At 40.2% G+C, this 18,942-nt stretch overlaps 1 protein-coding gene and 1 long non-coding RNA gene across 2 annotated transcripts; one reads left to right on the top strand and one right to left on the bottom strand.

The window, feature by feature from the left end:
* Positions 1-528: 528 nt before the first annotated feature.
* LOC136558809 (uncharacterized) lies at positions 529-8,065 on the bottom strand. The gene is made up of 3 exons (XR_010783932.1): positions 7,728-8,065; positions 4,886-5,026; positions 529-943 (listed from the first exon to the last, which is right to left on the bottom strand). It is a non-coding gene; the product is annotated as an uncharacterized lncRNA (long non-coding RNA).
* On the top strand, positions 7,680-17,857 carry PDK4 (pyruvate dehydrogenase kinase 4). The gene is made up of 11 exons (XM_066553519.1): positions 7,680-7,903; positions 8,753-8,894; positions 9,897-9,968; positions 10,553-10,737; positions 11,169-11,258; positions 11,790-11,867; positions 12,489-12,565; positions 13,098-13,196; positions 13,493-13,603; positions 14,305-14,418; positions 15,365-17,857. Exons 1-11 carry the CDS (start codon positions 7,756-7,758, stop codon positions 15,506-15,508), a joined length of 1,260 nt encoding a protein of 419 aa, XP_066409616.1. The 5' UTR covers positions 7,680-7,755; the 3' UTR covers positions 15,509-17,857.
* The last annotated feature ends 1,085 nt before the right edge of the window (positions 17,858-18,942 follow it).

Raw genomic sequence — 18,942 nt, 5'->3', positions numbered from 1 at the left:
CTATATAATTTTATGAGTTCCCTCTGGGTCTTCTCTAGTCCAAGGATTTGAGCATTTGGCACAAGATTTGAAACATGAACTGACTGTAAATGACTGGAATTATTTGGATGTTTCAAAAGTACAATATTAGATAATTCCCTCCAGGAATGGTTAAATAGAGACACCCTTTTTATTTGAAAGAGAAAATTCTTGGAGTTCTTAGAGTCAAAATGCTCTTTGAGTGACTTCAGATGGAAATTTATCCCAGGTTTTCAACAGTACAGTTTAATTCAGCATGTTGGTCAGGCCTAGCACCTAATTTCTCAAGGTGCTATGGGTTGATAACTCTGACTGAAATCCCTCAGACCTGCAAGGTCTTACAGCCTTTATTAAGCAGCCAGAAGTGCTCATACAAAACTACAGACTGCTGCTCAAAATGCAGTCCAACATTTTTTGAGTCTTTCTCATGGAAAGGGCAAATAATACCATATCCACTTACTGTATTTCACAAAAAGAGGGGAAAGGTAATGAAGGTTTGACTAAGAGGAATGTGATAGAAATGTCTTTATTTGTTCAATTTTACTAAATTGCTGCTTTTTCCTCCAAGGCCTTGACGAAGGTAATTTTCAGCAAAAATTACATCCTAACTAGGATTCTTGGCATTGATTTGATTTGACTTCTTTTAACTGAAATGCTTAGAATTTAAAAACTATTTCCATACTTGAGAGGTGATAAGCATGTACATCATTTGATGTGCATGCTGTAAGCCCAAAATACCAATAAAACACAGATACACTTGTTTACTTCAGGATAGCATCACTCCCATGCAGTATCCGTTGCAGTATCTTACACCAATTAAATCCCACATAGCTTCTTTAATAATATCCTTATTTCTCTTTCCTAAGTTTCAGCATATAGGCAGTTGCAAATAAGGAATTGGTTTTCAGGATTCCAGGTAGCATATCTGGAACAAAAAGCAGAAGGAAAATTGGTTGTCCAACACTCAACCCAGGGGAAAGCACTGCCCTCCCTCTCAGCACCTGCTGAAAGCTAGCAAGGGCTCCTGTGGTAATTACCAGTCCTCTTGTCTAGAGTATCTTCAAGGTTGTTTACCTTGGATTTATTTCTTGATCTGAATACTGAAATTTCAAAACATTTCTCCAGTACTGTTGAAACAGAGAATAAGAAGCTTGTATTTCTTTCTGGGAACGAGGGAATGCCCAAATATTCAACTTTACTTAAATATATATTCATGATGAGTATCCACAAAATGGATTAACAAGTGAGAGCTTAACAACTCTCACTTCAACAGTAGTTGTGTGAGTGTGTAAGAAGAAATTACACTGCTTCTTATATGGTGTAAAAAGAGATCTTACACATCTTAGTGAATCTGGTTTTCAGCAGTGAAAATATGTCTTAATATATTTTTTTCAAACTAAATTTTTAATTCAATTAGTCTCATAACAGACAAGGATGTTTTTCATCTCTGTTTCAGACTGTACCTCTTGTGAGTATGTTAAAAATTTTCTTTAAAGGAGGCTTTTTGAAACCAATGCCTGCAAACTTATTGCTAATTATTTGTACCCAGAAATTTTGCCCCAGACAATAGGGAATCAAGACTTGTATTTGCACATATTCTTAACTTTTAAATAGGTAAATATTTCAGTAATTTCTTCCTTCCGTTTTTTTTTTGATATCTAGGGGTCTTTACCCATTAGAAACAAAATAAAATGTATGTTCATGAATGCCTGCATATAAATGTAACCACCACAGTAAATTTAGAATATTGGTGTAATTTCAGTAAATGAAACAAAGAAATATTAAACTAGTATGGTGTTTTATGTCCCTTTAGGTAGACAGAAATCTTGGAAATCAAGTACCACCATAGCTCTGATGATATTGTTTTGTCTGATATTGTTTTGTATTTTTCAGTGACTATTAGATAAGAACTAAATTGAAAGTTGAGTTTGAAAATACCAAAGTGGATAGAGTAATAAATAATATTAAAAGAATTACAGTAACAAAAAAATATACTTAATGCTGCATAGCAGAACTGCAGATTTTGTCTAATATACCATGAGATTTTGCCACAATAAATGGAGAGAGGGAGAGTTCTCTTGTTTAAACTGTTGTTAATGTTCCAGCACTGTTGTATTGACAATTTACCCATTATCTGTTAGTTACAACACAAAAATATTTTGCACTTCCTCAGACCCAAAGGCAAAGCATTTTGATTGTGCAGTGCAACGTTTTTTATTCTACTGGCTCTTTATGAGGAATATTTCAATACACAAGCTACATTTTCATATTTAATTGCAGTTATCACACTTTAGCCTGTGGCTATACATTTAATCAAGTAAGAAAACTCCCACAGACCTACTGTGTAGACAACCCCTGTAGAGTATGTTATGGAAACTCAGTCTTTATGAGAACAACTGATTAGTATCTGTGAATTCACTCTTCAGGGATAGTAGTCAGGATGCTGCAAACAAAAAATGAACTTCTCTTGGGTAATCCTTAGCACCAAGGAGAGGCGGCATTCCAGAGATACCATGAGCCCTTTGAAAGTGTGGCCAGGTAACACCACAGAGAGCCCTTTTCTAGATGATGTCTTGGCTTACTATTTCCTGGACTTAAGTTCTCATTCAAGTTCATATGATGTGGACACTAAAAGAAAATAAACTCTTTCAAATCTGATGAAGGAAATGCTGAGAGCGAACAACTGGGAATGCTTTCTAAGATCAGCCTCAGACAACAAACCTGGAGTAAGTTTCAGGGTCCAGTTCAGGGCCAAAACTCAAGCCACCACATCCACTTTACCAACTGTCCTGCTACAGTCAACAGTATCAAGTGCATCTGATAGAAAACTTAGCAAAAACATCTGCTTTTCACCCGGAGTGACCTACTCTGAAAAACCCCACTATGTGTGCCAGTTCAAAGCCCCTGACCCATGTAAGGGTTACAGGTGAACCTAGAACTCCTTCTTCTCATGGTGAGGTGGGTGTCTCCCAAGATATCTAATCCAAAGCTTTTAATTTGAAATATCCCGTTCCACTAACCCCATTTCCATATTCCTACAGAAAAAAAAAACATAACTGTTCAGATGAAACATATTTAGACCTTAAAAGATGTATACTTTTGGTAACATGAACTTTTTCCCTGACTTTTCACAAGGTGTCCACTTTTTCCCAGGTGATTTTCTCCAGAGCAGGGCTGTTCACAGTAAAGGCAGCCGTGGCCCAAAGTAGCAGCTGTCCTGATGATACCTTTCCTCTTTATTTTCCTTTGTATCTGCAGTTCTCATGGAGGATGCCACATGCTCTTCCACAAGAACTATGATGGTAGTCAGCTGAGGCTGGAAAAGGACATTATTTTGTGTCTAGTATTTACTTTAGATCAGTGCCAGCCCACTCTGAAAGCCTACCTTTATTTCCTCTGCAATGGTGTGCTTGGCTGAAGATTACTATTCCGCTACTTAGTAAGCAGCCTCCTGAATTGTGACAAGCATTTCAAGATAAATGCTTTTGAGTCCTACTTTTATCACAGTTTGAGTCCTAGCTTTATTTCCTGAATGGTACAGCTATACTCCAAAACAGTTTTTTCCCCTCAGCTATCTCTACACTCCTAGTTTAAACACCCACAGTTAATCTCGTGCAAGCCTCTAGCTATTTTTTGGAAAAGCAATTTTGAAGCTAGCAATTCAGTCTCATTTTCCATGATTTTAAAGGAGGTAACAGATAATTTCAGACATGGGTAACAAAGGCAGGGAATGAGGAAAATGGGTGTCTCCTGTTCAGGGCTGCTGAGTTGCCATGTTTACAGCTCCAAGCAGGCTGCTGACCAGCCACAGCTCCATCTGTAAAATGATCCAGCTACTGTACTCTTGACTTTTGCAAGTTATAAGCAGCCACAGGAGATTGTGTAAGTGCTGGAGCAGCTGCAGAACCTTTCCCTCACTGAACTACTGAGGAGGCATGCCAGCTTATTTGTGTGCTCCTCCACAACCTTTCACCTACTTTGGCTGTTTTGGCTGTACTGGGAGCCCCCAGCAACTTGACAGCTTGTGCAGCCATAGCGTCGGGTGACAGAAAGATGAGAACGGGAAGATATGACCTTTGTTTTTAATGCTATTTCTGTCCTTTTTTCCATGTAAAGGGCCACATAAATATTTAGAAAACAAATGTATCAGTAGGTTAAAGTATCAATCCAATTCCATAAATGCAGACCCATCTGCAGGCAGAGGGCGAGTGATTTGCCCTTGGTACTGCAGGAAATTTCATGAGGTGCTGTGAATACGACTCAAGCACTTGTCACCAGACTGCTCTGCTTACTTTCAAAACTTCCTAGTGCTACCAATAATTTCCACCCAGATTTACTGCTCCTTCTGGGTTATCATTTACCCTTCCTTACAGAAGCTGAATTAGAAGTTGCCTTTGTTCCCAGCAGAAACTGTTAGTCTGGTTCCATAAGAGAAAAAAACTGATGATGTTACCCATCCACCTGTTCACCAAACTGTCCCTCCTAAGCATTTTAATCAAATTTGAATAGATAATCAACTCCCTACAAACTGTGTACAAACTAGCAGGTGGTTTAGGGAGGAGAGATTAAAATTTTGCTACACACTGGATAAAAGGTAGGGGAAACTCAACCAGACTCATTCTACTAGACAGTAGCAACCACATCAGCAGACATCCCACATATTCGGGCTGGTCAGGAGAGGGCACTCATCCCAGCACAACCTATTGGGGGTCTCCAGCACTTGTTGGGTTAGGAAAAAAGATCCTTATATTTTTGTCTGTCCCCAAAGAGAAAAAGAAAGGGCAAAAGCAACCATGATACTTTTTTTAGACATCAGTAACATGGTCAGTTATTACACAGGCTGCCTGACCAGGAACACAGCTCTGACCTCAGTACAGCACGCTGTGTCTCTGGCAGGGGCGACGACACAAGGAACACGAGGCGAGAGACAGCTGATTGCAGTGGAGAGCTATTAGGAGACAAATGGACAGGAATCCAGGCTTCATTCATTCCACTCTTCTGGACCCATCTGTTGTGGAAAAAAGCAGAATGTTAATGCAGCTCCATTTTCTTAAGCATAGTCAGCAAAACATTACTGTGGCCAAGCAACTGCAAGTGTTGCTACTGCCTTTTCAAAACTTGCCGCAGGGCAGTTCAGAAGAGGAAAGTTAAAATATCAGCCAAAATGAGACCCCCTCTGATGAATACCCCAGTTCAGAATTTGGCACTGCACTTCATAGCCATTGTTCTCTGACACCTGCACTTAAAACTGTCATGTGTTTCAGAAGGAAGGTGAAAGGGTGGTTGGAGAGGAAATAAAGCGAGAACACTGCTAAAGATAGGTGAGATGGAGGCATTATACGAAGTGGTTACAATTTTCACAGCCTAGTTCACCTGCATCTTGGCTGATGATGAATCCTCCTATATTGTTGCATTTGTGCCTAAAACTTAGCTGTCTTGCTCAACATTCAGGACATCCACAATTACTTCACAGATATATAGTTTATGTATGCAAGAAAAGAAATTAATGTTGGTCAGAACCTCCTGTAACATATAACCATCATACAAAGGAGCAAGGAGCAAATCTGAATTATGAAGGAGACACACTTCTCTTAGAAGATCATCTGAGTAAAAAAACCCTCAGTTGTTGTGCTGCTGATGTGTGAAATTCTTGTAGAAGTTCGTTTTGATTTGAAAAACACCCAGGTTTTGAGTTACTGGAGCCTTGTCCTTTTAACAAATGGGGAAGGCAACACGCTTCCTGTATTTCCTGCAAGTACAATTTTACCTTTGTTCACAGCTAAATTGTGTATGTAAGATATTTGTTCATACCTTACTGCATATAACTACCAGGAAAACAATAAGAAAACAAGTTGCTGTAAAGAAAATAATGCAAACAACACAAATTGTTCTTAGTAGACTATTTCCCTATTCAGACTGCCCACAAAGGATATTTGAGTTACTTATATTAAGCAGGCTCAGCAAACCAACAGATTAAATAAAGCATCTCATAGGAATAGAAATAATGACCTTATAAACTGCAACAACTGCCTGCTGCAGAGAACTTCCTGATCCAGATTTTATTGCAGAGTTAATTTTGAGGTCCCTGCTTGCCACCGATTAGTGGCTTAAGGAAGAGAGTGGAACTAAACAAAAGCTATCCTACATGTTTCATGGTTTAAGCAAATTTGTATGATATTTTCATTTCTGTGACTCATCTGCAACTTGCAGTCAAACCAAGTTGAAACAGTCAAAAACAAATCTCAAATTCCTAATTTTTTAACTTCTGGAAAGGACAGGAAAAATCGAAGTCATTATATTTGCTGCTATTTGATGTCTAAATTTTGCTTCATTTCACATTTCATATGCCAACATTCAATCACTGTGGTAAACCAGAATATATCTCATGGAAAAATAACAGAATAATTCTCCCAATAAAATAATAAAACAGGGAGCAATAAAATAATAAAACATAAAGTACAGCGGGAGTAGAACCATAAGTAGGGTTAACAGATATACTAGGAAGACAAAAATGAGATAAAGTTTAAAAAACAGTCTAATGACAAGCTGAAGTATTTTCCTCTATCAAACTACATGCACAGCTTTCTTGTGAGGAATTTGATCTTCCTTCCCTTGAAAAAGAGTTTACATGTTTGTGTAAATATATGCATATAAAATTGGACTGGAGAGTTGGATGCAAATATTAGGGCACAATTATTTTGTATTATTTTACTGCCACATGCTCCTGCTGTTACAGACCAAGTTTTTGGGTGTCAGAAAGCTCTCCCCTGACATTAATTCCATTCTTCCATGCCTTATGCAAACCCTGCCCTCAGTGAAGTGGCCTGGGGAAAAAGCCAGGCAGCACTGGAGATCCAAGCTCCTTCCCCAGCAAAGAGGAAAGGTGAGGGGGCTTTTCCCAGCTCGACTGTGACCCTGGGAGATGAGCTATCCCTGAGAGCCTTGTGTCATCCCCTCCTTTGGTCAGCTCTTATGACAGTAAATAAAGGCCACATGCAGGCTGATCTGCGGCCAGTGCGTCACCAACACAGCTGTCCTCGGGTATTTGGTCACTATTAACCAGGTCACAGCCATGACCTACATGTCGACAACCTGAGGCTGGGATCTGATTTTGCTCCCTTTGCCTTTTGCAGTCGGCCAGCCGACCCTGGAGCTACGCTGTCAGTGCCAGCACTGCCAGCATCCCCTGTATGAGTGCAAACACACAATTGCCCCGGGCACCATCGCGCCCCTCAGGCCGGGCCATGGCGCCGTGCACCGCTTCCCCCCGAGCCCTGGCGCCCAGTGGGTGCACAGCCCGCACAGGGCCGGACCCTGCAGTCCGTGAGGGGCGGCAGCAGCACGGCACCCCCACAGCTGGGCACGGCCGCCCTGCCAGCCTCGCCCTGCCCCTGCCCAGTGCACAAGGTCACCGCGGGCGGCGCAGCAGCAGCAGCAGCAGCAGCAGCAGCAGCAGCCCCAGCTCCGTGTGCCCCCCGGCCCAGCACCCCTGGCACTGCCCGTGCCGCTGGCCAGGCGCCGACGAGGCCGGGCCGGGCACGGGGAACGCCGCCAGCGCCGTCACGAGGGGCCCGGGGGGCGCGGCCTGCCGGAGCCCCGCCCCCCTGCGATTGTAAATAGAGGCGCCACGTGAGGCCCCCCGCCACAGGCGAGGGGACGGTGACAGCCCCGGATTTCGCGGAGCAGTCGCGCTCTCAGAGATCGCTTACCTGCTACGCACCCGCCGGCCCGGCAGCGATGAAGGCCGCCCGCATCGCCCTCCGCAGCGCCGCCCCGCTGGCAGGGGCCAGCGCTGGCAGCAGCAGCGGCCGGCTGCCACAGGAGGTGGAGCAGTTTTCCCGCTTCTCCCCCTCCCCGCTCTCCATCAAGCAGTTGTTGGACTTCGGTGAGAATCGGGGGGAGGGGAGGGAGGTCGGGGCTGGGGGACAGCCCAGACTCGGAGGCTCGTTTCCCCATGGAGGAGCGAGCCCGGGGGCTGCCGCGGGCGGGGTGCAGGAGCGGCGCTCTGCGGGACAGAGGAGGCGGCGATCCCCGCCCGGAGGGGTCCGCGCTCAGCCGGCGCTGAAGTCGCGGCCGCCCCCCGGCTCGGCTGCCCAGCGCTAGGGCGGAGGAGGGGAGCGGGCCCGCCGAGTATTCCCAGCCCCGGTGGTGGTAGTGGCGGCGGGGAGGTCGCCTCGGGCGGGCACCCCCGGCCGCAGTTACCCGCGGCCAGGTGCAAGGGGCTGGAGACCTGCGGGTGCCGCCATCAGAGCTGAAGATGCGCTCCAGCACTGCTTCGGCGGTGTTCGGAGGGTGCGGGCACTGAGAGGGACATGGGCTGCGGGGCGTGTTCCTGCTCCGCGCACACGGAGGCGGGAGGAGCCATCCGGCGGAGCGAACGCGCAGTTCCCAGGTCCCGTTATCGCTCTGGCTGCTGGGCGCACATGATACTGCCCGACGTCACCCCGGACAACCTCCTGTTTACAGAGGCCGGAGTGCTTCTTAGGGGATTACAGTTAAGTCTCATGTCTAAATGGGAACTGGACAAGTACTCTGTCCAGGAACACGCTGTGTCTCACTGTCATGTAAACAGCGTTCTGCATAAACATATAACGCCTAACACTTAGATGAGCCGGCCAGTAAAAACCTCATGATTACAGAGAAATAGAGTCCTGAAGTTTATGGGAAATCAGCAATCTGTATTTGTATCTTGAAACTTCCTTAAACAAAAACTGTATTTTGGATTTATTCATAGGCTCGTCTAATGGATGTGAGAGAACTTCTTTTGCATTTTTGCGACAAGAACTTCCTGTGCGGTTTGCAAACATCTTGAAAGAAATTGATCTTCTTCCTGATAAATTACTAAGCACTCCATCAGTAAAATTAGTAAGAAGCTGGTAAGTATGAACTGCTTTAATTCAGCATGCAACGTTTTGAGAATTTTGTTGTTAGACTTTTTTGAATAGTAGAATCTATAACAAAATACAGTAGAAATACAGTTCCTTCATGAAATCTGAGTTGCAAGCTGTTACACACTTTCCTTTTCTAGCATACTAAAATTAAATTGCGAACCAATATGATTATATTGTTATCTTTAAAAAGGTGTGGGGGGCAGGGAGTTAACAGTTTGAAATAGCAAATAGAGAAGGGAGAAAAGAAAACATGTTCTGTTTCCATACAGCATTACAGACTCTGAGACCCACACAGATGGGAAAACAGGCTATGTATTTTGATCTCTCACTGAAGGAGTTACTAACAGAGCTTCTATACCAAAGTATATTGTCTTGACCTGTGCATCAAGTGTTTGAAATTCAATTACCATAATCCCTGCAGTTGACACAGTGGTTGAATCTGATTTAACCTTGCTTACTGGCACAGTTGCATCATTTGCCAGGATGGCTGACATAAAGAGCAGAAGTATTAGAATCAGATCTAGAAACTCTTCTTAATATAGCAAACTGTTGTGCCTTTGCCGTATGCGTCAAGGCTGTCAAGATGTTAGTGCAAGCGGCTCAGCTACTTAGCTTCTGCCAAAGCTGATCAGATTTGGAAAAATTTTGCTTAAGTGGATTCCTGATTGGCATTGTCATTTGGATCTTCTTCTGAAATACATCTCTTCTAAAGAATTATAAGGGGATCTTGTGTACCTTAAGTGAGGGCTTAGATTTCTCTCTGGTGACAGGCACAAGAAAAGACTGAAAACTTCTGGAGTTCAGGCAGTCAAGAAATGTCCATCTGTCATTCCATTGTTGGTTGTAACTTGGATATTTCAAAGATACTTAAAGCTCCTAGATGACTTGTTAGGACTAATGATGTGCACAAGACAAAGTATTTTTGATATTACTAGATCAATAAAAATCAAATTAATAGCATATATTTCTTATCTTCTTTTTCAATAGGTACATCCAAAGTCTAAAGGAGTTGATTGAATTCCATCAGAAAAGCCCAGATGACCAAAAAGTCTTATCTGAGTAAGCTTTTCATGTTTTTCTTTGAACTTTTTAGTTCACATTCTACTTTTCACAGTATATTCACTTTAGACTAACAGCCAAGATGGTCTGAATTTGATAATCTATCAGGAAGAGCTGAACATAGAACAAGCTGGTTGAAACCTCTGACCATGTCTAGCAGTACTGCAAATAAATATGACCTGTTGCACCCTAATTTCAAGGTCATATTGCCCCTTGAACTGTCATGACAGAGAAATACAGAAAAAAATATTATCTCTGCAGTCATATCTCTGCTTTTTTCCAAGATGCCAGCTTGGGATCTTTTTCCTTTCCTTACATTTTCCTCTGCTCAAATAAATGAGTAAACAGGGGGTGAATTTGATATGGCTCATTATACCTTTTGTTTTAAAAATGCCAAATACTTCTGTGTTAGGTCAATAAAGAATTACTTTTAAAAGAGTAAAAAAGAAACCACACCATATTTTAGTATTAAGGCTGTTAAGCACTTATCTGTGCTGGTGCTAGATTAGATAATTACATTATACAAAGCTTGCTTCTATGTAGTCTGAGAATAATCTTCTAAAAAGATTTTTTTTTTAACCTAGCTTTATAGATACTCTAATTAGAGTCCGAAACAGACATCATGATGTGGTTCCTACAATGGCACAAGGAGTAATTGAATACAAAGACACTTTTAAAGTGGATCCTGTCACCAATCAAAACATCCAGTATTTTTTGGATCGTTTTTACATGAGCCGTATTTCCACCCGGATGCTAATGAACCAACACAGTAAGTAGAAATTTTTACCTGAGAAGAAACCTCAACCTAATGAGTGACATGTTAATGTAAACACTTCTTAAAACTGCTGGGGAACTGCTTTACATGATTTCGTGTGACACTGAAAAGTTAGAAACTGAATCTATCACTTAAGAAAGTAATGGGAAAACTTGTTTTCTAGACTACAGAACAATTGAAATAGCTCTTCTGTGGAATATGTAGGGATATCATTCTTTATGTCTGAAAAACCTTTAGATGTGAACTACAGAAAAGTCAACATAGTTTGCTGACAGTAGATAGTACTTTAACTCATAAAAGGCATAAACAATATTCAGTATTTAATGTAATTATATGTTGCAATCACACTACATTAGTTTCAGTTTTGGGGCTTTTTATAACACAGTATTTGGGATTAAATGTTGTATTGTTCTCATGTCAAACAGCTCTTCTTTTTGATGATAAATCTGGCTCGGGGCACCCAAGGCACATTGGAAGTATTGATCCTTGCTGTGACGTTGTTGAAGTAGTGAATGGTGCGTATTCTCAGAGCTTTAACCTTTCTCTTCCTAATCAGTGTCTGTATCTGATTGCAAGCAGTTTGGGTAACCAGCTTCAGTTGTAGAGGATGCTGACTGGCTTTAGTCGAAATAGCTGAAAGCAGTCTAATCAAAGCATGAGCTTTTAGAGGACAGAATTTAAAATACAAAATAGCAAAAAAACCATGTTGGAGTAAGTCCTAGCAAGTGACAGATGAGGTAGGAGTTAAATTGTCTGAGGTGTTGAGATTGGCTTTACCAACTGGTAGATAACAGATGTATCAGTTCCATACAATTATCAAACTGTACAAAGATTTGCTCATGCTTCTGTAATTGCCCCTTGTTCTCAATTTTTAGTGCACACAGTGGATGCAATGTTATCATTCCCCTGGGACACATTCCAGACTTAGACTGTCCAACACCTTAGCAGCTAAGGTGGTTAAAAGCTGTATTCTGCCTTGCATTAGAATGAATTTTTACATTGCTTGACATAATACTTCATATAATTTATTTAAATAATTATTTCAGATGCTTATGAAAGTGCCAAGTTGTTGTGTGACCAGTATTACTTGACATCTCCTGAACTGAAACTTACTCAAGTGAATGGTAAGATAAGAGCCTATCAGTATCCAAAACTGAGTCAAAAGTCTCCTTATTCTGTAACCTTAGTGCATATACCAGTTGATCTGGCTTGGGGCAGTTCCTCTTCCATTTTCTATTATAGGCACCTCATTCAACCTCCCATGTTAGAACTCAAATGTTGGTGTATCTTAATCACAACATTTTTGAAGTCCCATTTATAAATTTGAGAAAAGTCAGACAAACTTGTACCTAAAGTAATATGAGAAGTTGCTAGAGAGGACCTCCATATCTGGATTGAGGAACTGAGACTGCTGACTGAAATGCTGGGTCTGGTCTGAGCTGCCTGCATGTGTCTGATGACAGCAGTCTGCTTAATGTTTGAAATCCTTTATAAATAAAAGGGGAATAAATATTTGATTTTTTTTATTTGTTTATTTGAAAAGAAACTTATTCAGCAAGTGGCAATTGTAATGTAAATACTGTAATGAATGCATAAAGCTGTTTGCCAATTTTGGAGGGGGGAAAACCAAAAATGAAACTTGATTTATTTTTTGTTTGTTTGGGCAACTTGCTCATTGTAAAATTTGGATACCATAGAAAAGTGTCATCACTCTTTTAAGTGTTTTTATTTTTCCTTTCCTTTAGGAAAAGCTCCAGGAGAACCAATTAGCATTGTATATGTTCCATCTCATCTTTTTCACATGCTTTTTGAGCTCTTTAAGGTATGTTAGTATAGACTGAGAGAGTGAAGTGGGATGTGGGATTGTGGCCACCAGTAGCCCTCTGCTTTTAGAGATTACATTTGCCGGTTTGCCCTGCTGCCTTTTCCATTGTGGAATGGACAAAGTATTTAAGGAGTAGTGAGTGCAGCTGAACTTCAGTGCTACCAACATGACATACAGAAATCTGGCATCCTTTAGCAACTGCCGAACTTTGCCCTTCTCCAGAAACCTGTTGACTTTAAGGGAGTTATATTATTTAAATTAAAGTGCCTGAGTTGATGTTGGGCAAGGATGTTGTAATCTTTCACTCAGAAGAGTCTTGGCTATGCTTAGATGCTGTAAATTGTGAGACCTCCTCTCACACCTTTAAATGATGATAAATCTGCTCCCATTATGCCAAAATGCTAAGTGTGTCTCTTGGAAACCAGGCACTGATAGGAGTAGAGGATAATTTTGCCTCTGTGTAAAAGGGATATGGTCTGAAGTGCATGGATTCAACAACCTCTGATCACAGTAACCTTCTCTTCCATAGAATTCAATGAGAGCAACTGTTGAATTCCAAGAAAACAGTCCTACCCTTTCTCCAGTTGAAGTGATAGTTGTTCTCGGTAAAGAAGACCTGGCAATCAAGGTATTTTGTTGGCCTACTACAATGGATTTACTGTAATGTTTGTTATTATACATGCACAGCTGGTTCTATTAAAAGATCTGGCCTCTGAGAACAGGTCGAAGACACTGTGCATGAGCACAAGAGCATTCTCATGATGATATGAGCCTCCATGTAGCACAATTATCTAGTTGAATAGTAATGTGCTGCAAAAGAAATCTTTGCATTTATGACTGTTGGAAAGGTGTGTTCAAATAACAGCGTTTTAAATACCATTCTTAGTGCATGCTTGTTTTTAACTTTGTTCTCTCTTAAATCAGATCTCAGACCGGGGAGGTGGTGTTCCCGTGAGGAAAATTGAGCGGCTGTTTAGCTACATGTATTCCACTGCACCAAGGCCAAACGTGGATGATTCTCGAAATACCCCTCTTGTAAGATACTTTCAATACTCATGTTGCAATTTTGTTGTTGTAAGTGTTGGTGGGTTAATAATGAAGCACTGTGTCCATCCTGCTGTTCTGTGGGGTATTCAAAGATTTACTGTGCCCCATAAGTATGAATTTACATTTTCTGAAATAGAATTTTAGTATTTAGTTTAGTGGACAAAAATATACTTTCAAAGGCATAAAGAAGAACATTACAACCTGAATCTAGCCCCCTCATTTTTTTTCTTCCTGCATTACAATGACACTAATTTACTTTGTCCTCACTCTCCATTCAGTCCTCAAATTTACTGTAGATCATGGAGTCTTTCTGGAGGCAAGCACAACTGGAACAGTCTTTTAGATTATTATGTTTATCTCCCAGTAGAAAGCTCCTTTTACTAATCAAGCTGTACTAGCAATAACAAGGGAGGGAAAAATACTGAAATTTAATGTGCAAAAATGGGACATATGTATAGACCCTCCCTCTTCCATGAAGATCTTTTTTCTTGTGACTTTGAGTTTTTAATGGTCAACTTCAGCATTCTCTATGAAACTGATTAGACATTTATGTTTTCTTCTAAGAGAAGAGGAAATTCAAAGGATTTTTTTAACAGCTTAAAAATCTCTGACGACTTTCCAGCTATTTAACTTGAAGCCATTAGAGCTAGTAAAAAAATAATTAATTTTATATTGTACTTTATTTTTAGGCTGGCTTTGGGTATGGCTTGCCAATTTCTCGTCTGTATGCTAAGTACTTTCAAGGAGATCTAAATCTTTACTCCATATGTGGTTATGGAACAGACGCTATCATCTACTTGAAGGTATGTATTTAAATTTGGTTACATAAAAGATTACTACCCTTACTGCAGTGGGATAACTACTTGTTACCATTTTAAGGTAAACAGATTCTCTGCTCATGAGTAGCTCTTGTTTTTTTCTTGAGAAATGACAGATTTAGTAACTGGTTTTTAATTGGTATCAAAAAAAAGTCACTTAGCTTTAACTAGTCTACTTGAACAACTGCTAGTGAGAACCCTGTTGGCTTTCAGATTGTGTTAAGGTGTTACCTATTTGTTCATGGAATACCAAGTACTCGAAGAGAGTGAAGTGTGAGCAACAGATCTGGTTTGTTTACTCTGAAAACCAGAAAGTCTGTATAAACTAAATCCCTAAGGAGTGAAGGTGCTACTCAACATCTGCCATAAAGCCCCTCTGTTGGATTCAGATACCAGTAATTTTGAACACCGGGCATATAACTTGCACTGCTGTTTCTATAAGAAACCTGCAAACAATACTACATGTTCTTTTCTATTTTCTGTGCCTAATAGTGGGAAAAACTTGCTTTGAATTCCTCTTGCTAAACTGAAAATACTGAAGCACAATCAGAGCAGAAGTAGGAAAGGAAGAGACAGTTCAGCTATATATATATTACACTTCTGTTGAAAAATTTTCACAAAATTTGGAATTTTGCCAACCAAAGTCCTTTTCCATGCATTCCTAGACTAGCTTGAAAACATGTTAGAGGCTACTGCTTAAGGCCTGTGAAAAATGCATAAATAGGATGAGATGTTACTGCAGTTGTCCTACCAAATTACCCAAACCAATCATAGATACTGAAGCACATAAACTACCACACCTATTGCAGAAACATTTGTGCAAATAACTTTGTTTTGTACTGTCACTGGCTTAACACTTGAGGCATGCTGAATGAGTTTTTGCTGAGTGACATTATTGAGAGATACTAACCTGTTCCTTCTTGACTTCTAGGCCTTATCAACAGAATCAATAGAAAAACTCCCAGTTTTTAACAAATCAGCTTCCAAGCATTACCAGGCTACCTCAGAGGCAGATGACTGGTGTGTCCCAAGTAAAGGCCCTAAGAATATGGCAAAGCAGAGTGCAGCTTCCTGAAGAGAAGCTGATATCGAGACATCCCAGGGGATCAAGCTGGCTTCAAGAGCAGCATTTGGAAGTATTCATCTACCTTCAAACAAGCAAGTTTCAGGACTAGCAGAAGAAAAAGAAGATAAGGAGTATCATAAACGTAGGCTATATGCACTGAATCTGAAACCTGGCTGTGGACTTCAGGATGAGGAAAATAGGAGCACATATGTCTTTAAAGAAGAGCTATGTATAGAGAAAAATCAAGCTATTTTTTTACTGTGATCAAAGACTTGGTGTGGTAGGGGTGTGCAATTTTTAAATCCTGTTTAATGCTTGAATTCTTAATACTGACTGATAAACGAGTTATGCTGATGCATATTTTTCTGTTAGAATAGTTATCAGCAGTTTATCTTATTACAGAACTTCTCAGGTAGATAATTAACATCCATACTTTAAAGTTGTATTTATAATATTTGGAAAAGATATACTTAACATGACAATCTTGTAGCAAGATACAAACAGCATTCAAGTACAGCCTGACTGGAAGAGGGGGAGCCTGGGAGGTAGGGAGAAAGTGTTTGCCATATATAAGAAAGTCCCATTTAAAAAAAAAAAAAAAGCTATTCCAGGAATAATTCTTAAGTGATCTTCATCATAAGTGATGCCTTGCTCTGTGAGTCACAGTGCTAGATATATTTTGTTAAACTGTTCATGGGAAATCAGCCAAGTAGGGCTTCTATGCATAAGGTAATGAAGAAGAAAAATCAGGATATTTTTAAGAGCTACTGGAAAGAAATGGAAAGCTACTTGGTTGTAATAGCTTTAATGTTCAGTACATCTGGCCTTTGTCCCTGTATTCTGGAGATTGTGTGCCAAGTCAGTTAGGATTTTCCAAGAACTGAAGTCAGACATTGCAAGTTGAACAGAAGGGTTTTGGTGATATGTATTGTATAAGCATGTTGTGAAGAACAGCATATTTAAAACACAGTCCTGTGATTTGTTTCTGTTGTGCTGTTAGATTAGTGGCTCAATGCACTAAACCAAAATTGTCTTTTTCAGATTGTCAAATTGTCAATTTCAAACTGTCACAATGCCATTTCAAATTGTCAAACTTGCAAATTGTCTTTTTCAAATTTGTGTTGGACCACATCAGCTCAAAGATGTACATAGGGAATCTGTACCCTGAAAGCTGTTTCAAAATGTAAACAGCACTGAAAACTACTGGAAAGCTTTTATGAAGAGCAAAATAGGGGGAAATCCCACAGGAAAAATGCCAGTGGGAGGGAGTTGTTCAGAAAATGTTCCATTCTCAATAAGCTTCTTCCTTGCCCATCTTTGTGTGTTTTCACTTTTGTAAGCAAGGTAGACTTTAACAGATGCTAAATTGTTGGATGTTGCTAAGCTGGCCAGTCAAAAGTTCATCAGGGCTGTAGAATATTACTTGAATTTTTTTTTTTACTAATTATAATATTATCTTCTGTTTATATGATCCTTTGCAAAAAGTTACAAATACAGTAAAACATCCTGCTCAGTATGACAGTTTTCTATTAGAGATTTCTATTTGTAGGGCAGAAAATGACTCCATATTCCACTGTGAATCTAAAATGGTTTTTAATGGGATACTACCTTTGCATTCTTGAAGTCCTGTTGAGATATATTTCTCATTGAAAATAAAATATATTTTGATATGCCTCATTTATTTTAAAAACTAATTTTAGATGTATTAATGATAACTGCTGAGCATGATGATCTTAGTACTGCATCTAGGCTGTTTTTATCCTGGTGAATAAGCTCCAGTCACCAAAAGTCACCACCAGATCATGCATCTGAGCTCAGCTCAGTGAATGATATGGCTAATAAAAAGGAAATACCTTTGTATAGAATATACAGGTATAAAAAGGCTGCTTTCACCATCATAAAGTGATTATTTGTTGATTTTTGAATGGAATACAAGGTTACAAACACATACCAAAATAGTAATTGTTGTCAAGTACACACAATTTATACCTTTCTGTCTGCATCCAGTAATGCTTGAACCTGAGTTATGATCTGATGGTACACTTGTAACACAGCTGCATTACTAACTTCAGTTAGTAAGTTCTGTTTCAAAGTAGCTGAGGCACATATGTGCTGCAAAAATGTTTGTGATGCTGCTTGCAGAGCAGAGCTGTGGAACATTCATGATGCAGGCAGAGGTTGTGAAGCACTTAAGGAACACACATGAAATCTGTGTAGTATCTAGGCTATCTACCTAGATAAGACAGCACCTTTTCCAGCATTCACTGACTTTTTATTCTGAAAGCAGAGCTGTAATTTTAAGTCTTTAACTTGGATGTAGATGTTGAAATAGTTTTATAATAAAATGTTTTAAATGCTTGTCTGTGTCTTTGTTTTTTAAGTCTGATGCAAGCAAGGGCTTTTTATTTTAAATCTTAGGAAATGGAGTTGAGAAAAACAACACTCATACCATGTCAAGTACAGCAGGGGGGAGAAACACTGGAAGAATGATTTGCTTATGCTTGATGTTGTATTGGTTGAGAGGTTACACAGTACCTAAAATCAGTGCATCACCTTAGCCATGTCCTTACTCTTTTTAATTAGGAGGGTATTCTTTTTGAGATGAGAACTGGGAATGTTCCATCAGTGTGTGTTCTACACTCTAAAATTAGTTGTCTTTTGTTCAGTTTTGAAGAGTGTGAAAATTGACTAAGAAAAAAAGACATCCATCACTGGCTTTATATCTAACAAAAAAGTTTTCCCACAGACTAAAGGGATGGCTGTCTTTCAGCTCTGAAGCAATGGGACAGCTGGCTTTTCATAGGTGGTGTGTAAGAAAATGGTAGTGATCTGATGCTGTCATGACCCAAAAGTCCTGTACAACTGGTGCTTTAGCAGACTTGTGTTGGCTTGGGGCCATCTTGCATCTCTCTTAATTTTAAGAAGATAGAGTAACTTTAAAAATATACATATACTTTACCTGAAAGAGGAGAGGTAAAAACCAGCCTGACTCCAGATGTCTGGCAGCAAGTCTGAAAGTGACAGCCTTGTATACTGAGTTTACCTTCCTTAACAATGAGAGTTTCACCTTCCTAAGGGTTTTGACTCATAATGCCAGGGAAGCTGATTACATGACATCCCTTTTTTGCATTTGCAGTTACAGAAATGTACCACTCTGACATATACCAGTGTGCCAGGTATGTTGGGAGAAACAACCCCAAACTAAAATACACCAGGGACTTCAATAAACTGCTACAGGAAACAAAAGGAAACCAACAACAAAAACACCCATTTGTTTTCCCATCATTTTTACCATGCTGCAGTCTCTATAGACAGGACTTGCATATTTCCTGTCAGGTTTTTCAAAGCAGAAATACACATACATGCATTCTATACCTTGCCTATGGCAAGCTTGGGATCAGGGGTGCCCCAGTGCAGCAGGATGGACCCAGCTGCTGTCTGTG

Source organism: Molothrus aeneus, chromosome 1, assembly GCF_037042795.1.
Source record: "Molothrus aeneus isolate 106 chromosome 1, BPBGC_Maene_1.0, whole genome shotgun sequence".
NCBI classification, from domain to species: Eukaryota; Metazoa; Chordata; class Aves; order Passeriformes; family Icteridae; genus Molothrus; species Molothrus aeneus.
This window is presented reverse-complemented; position numbering and strand designations above follow the sequence as displayed.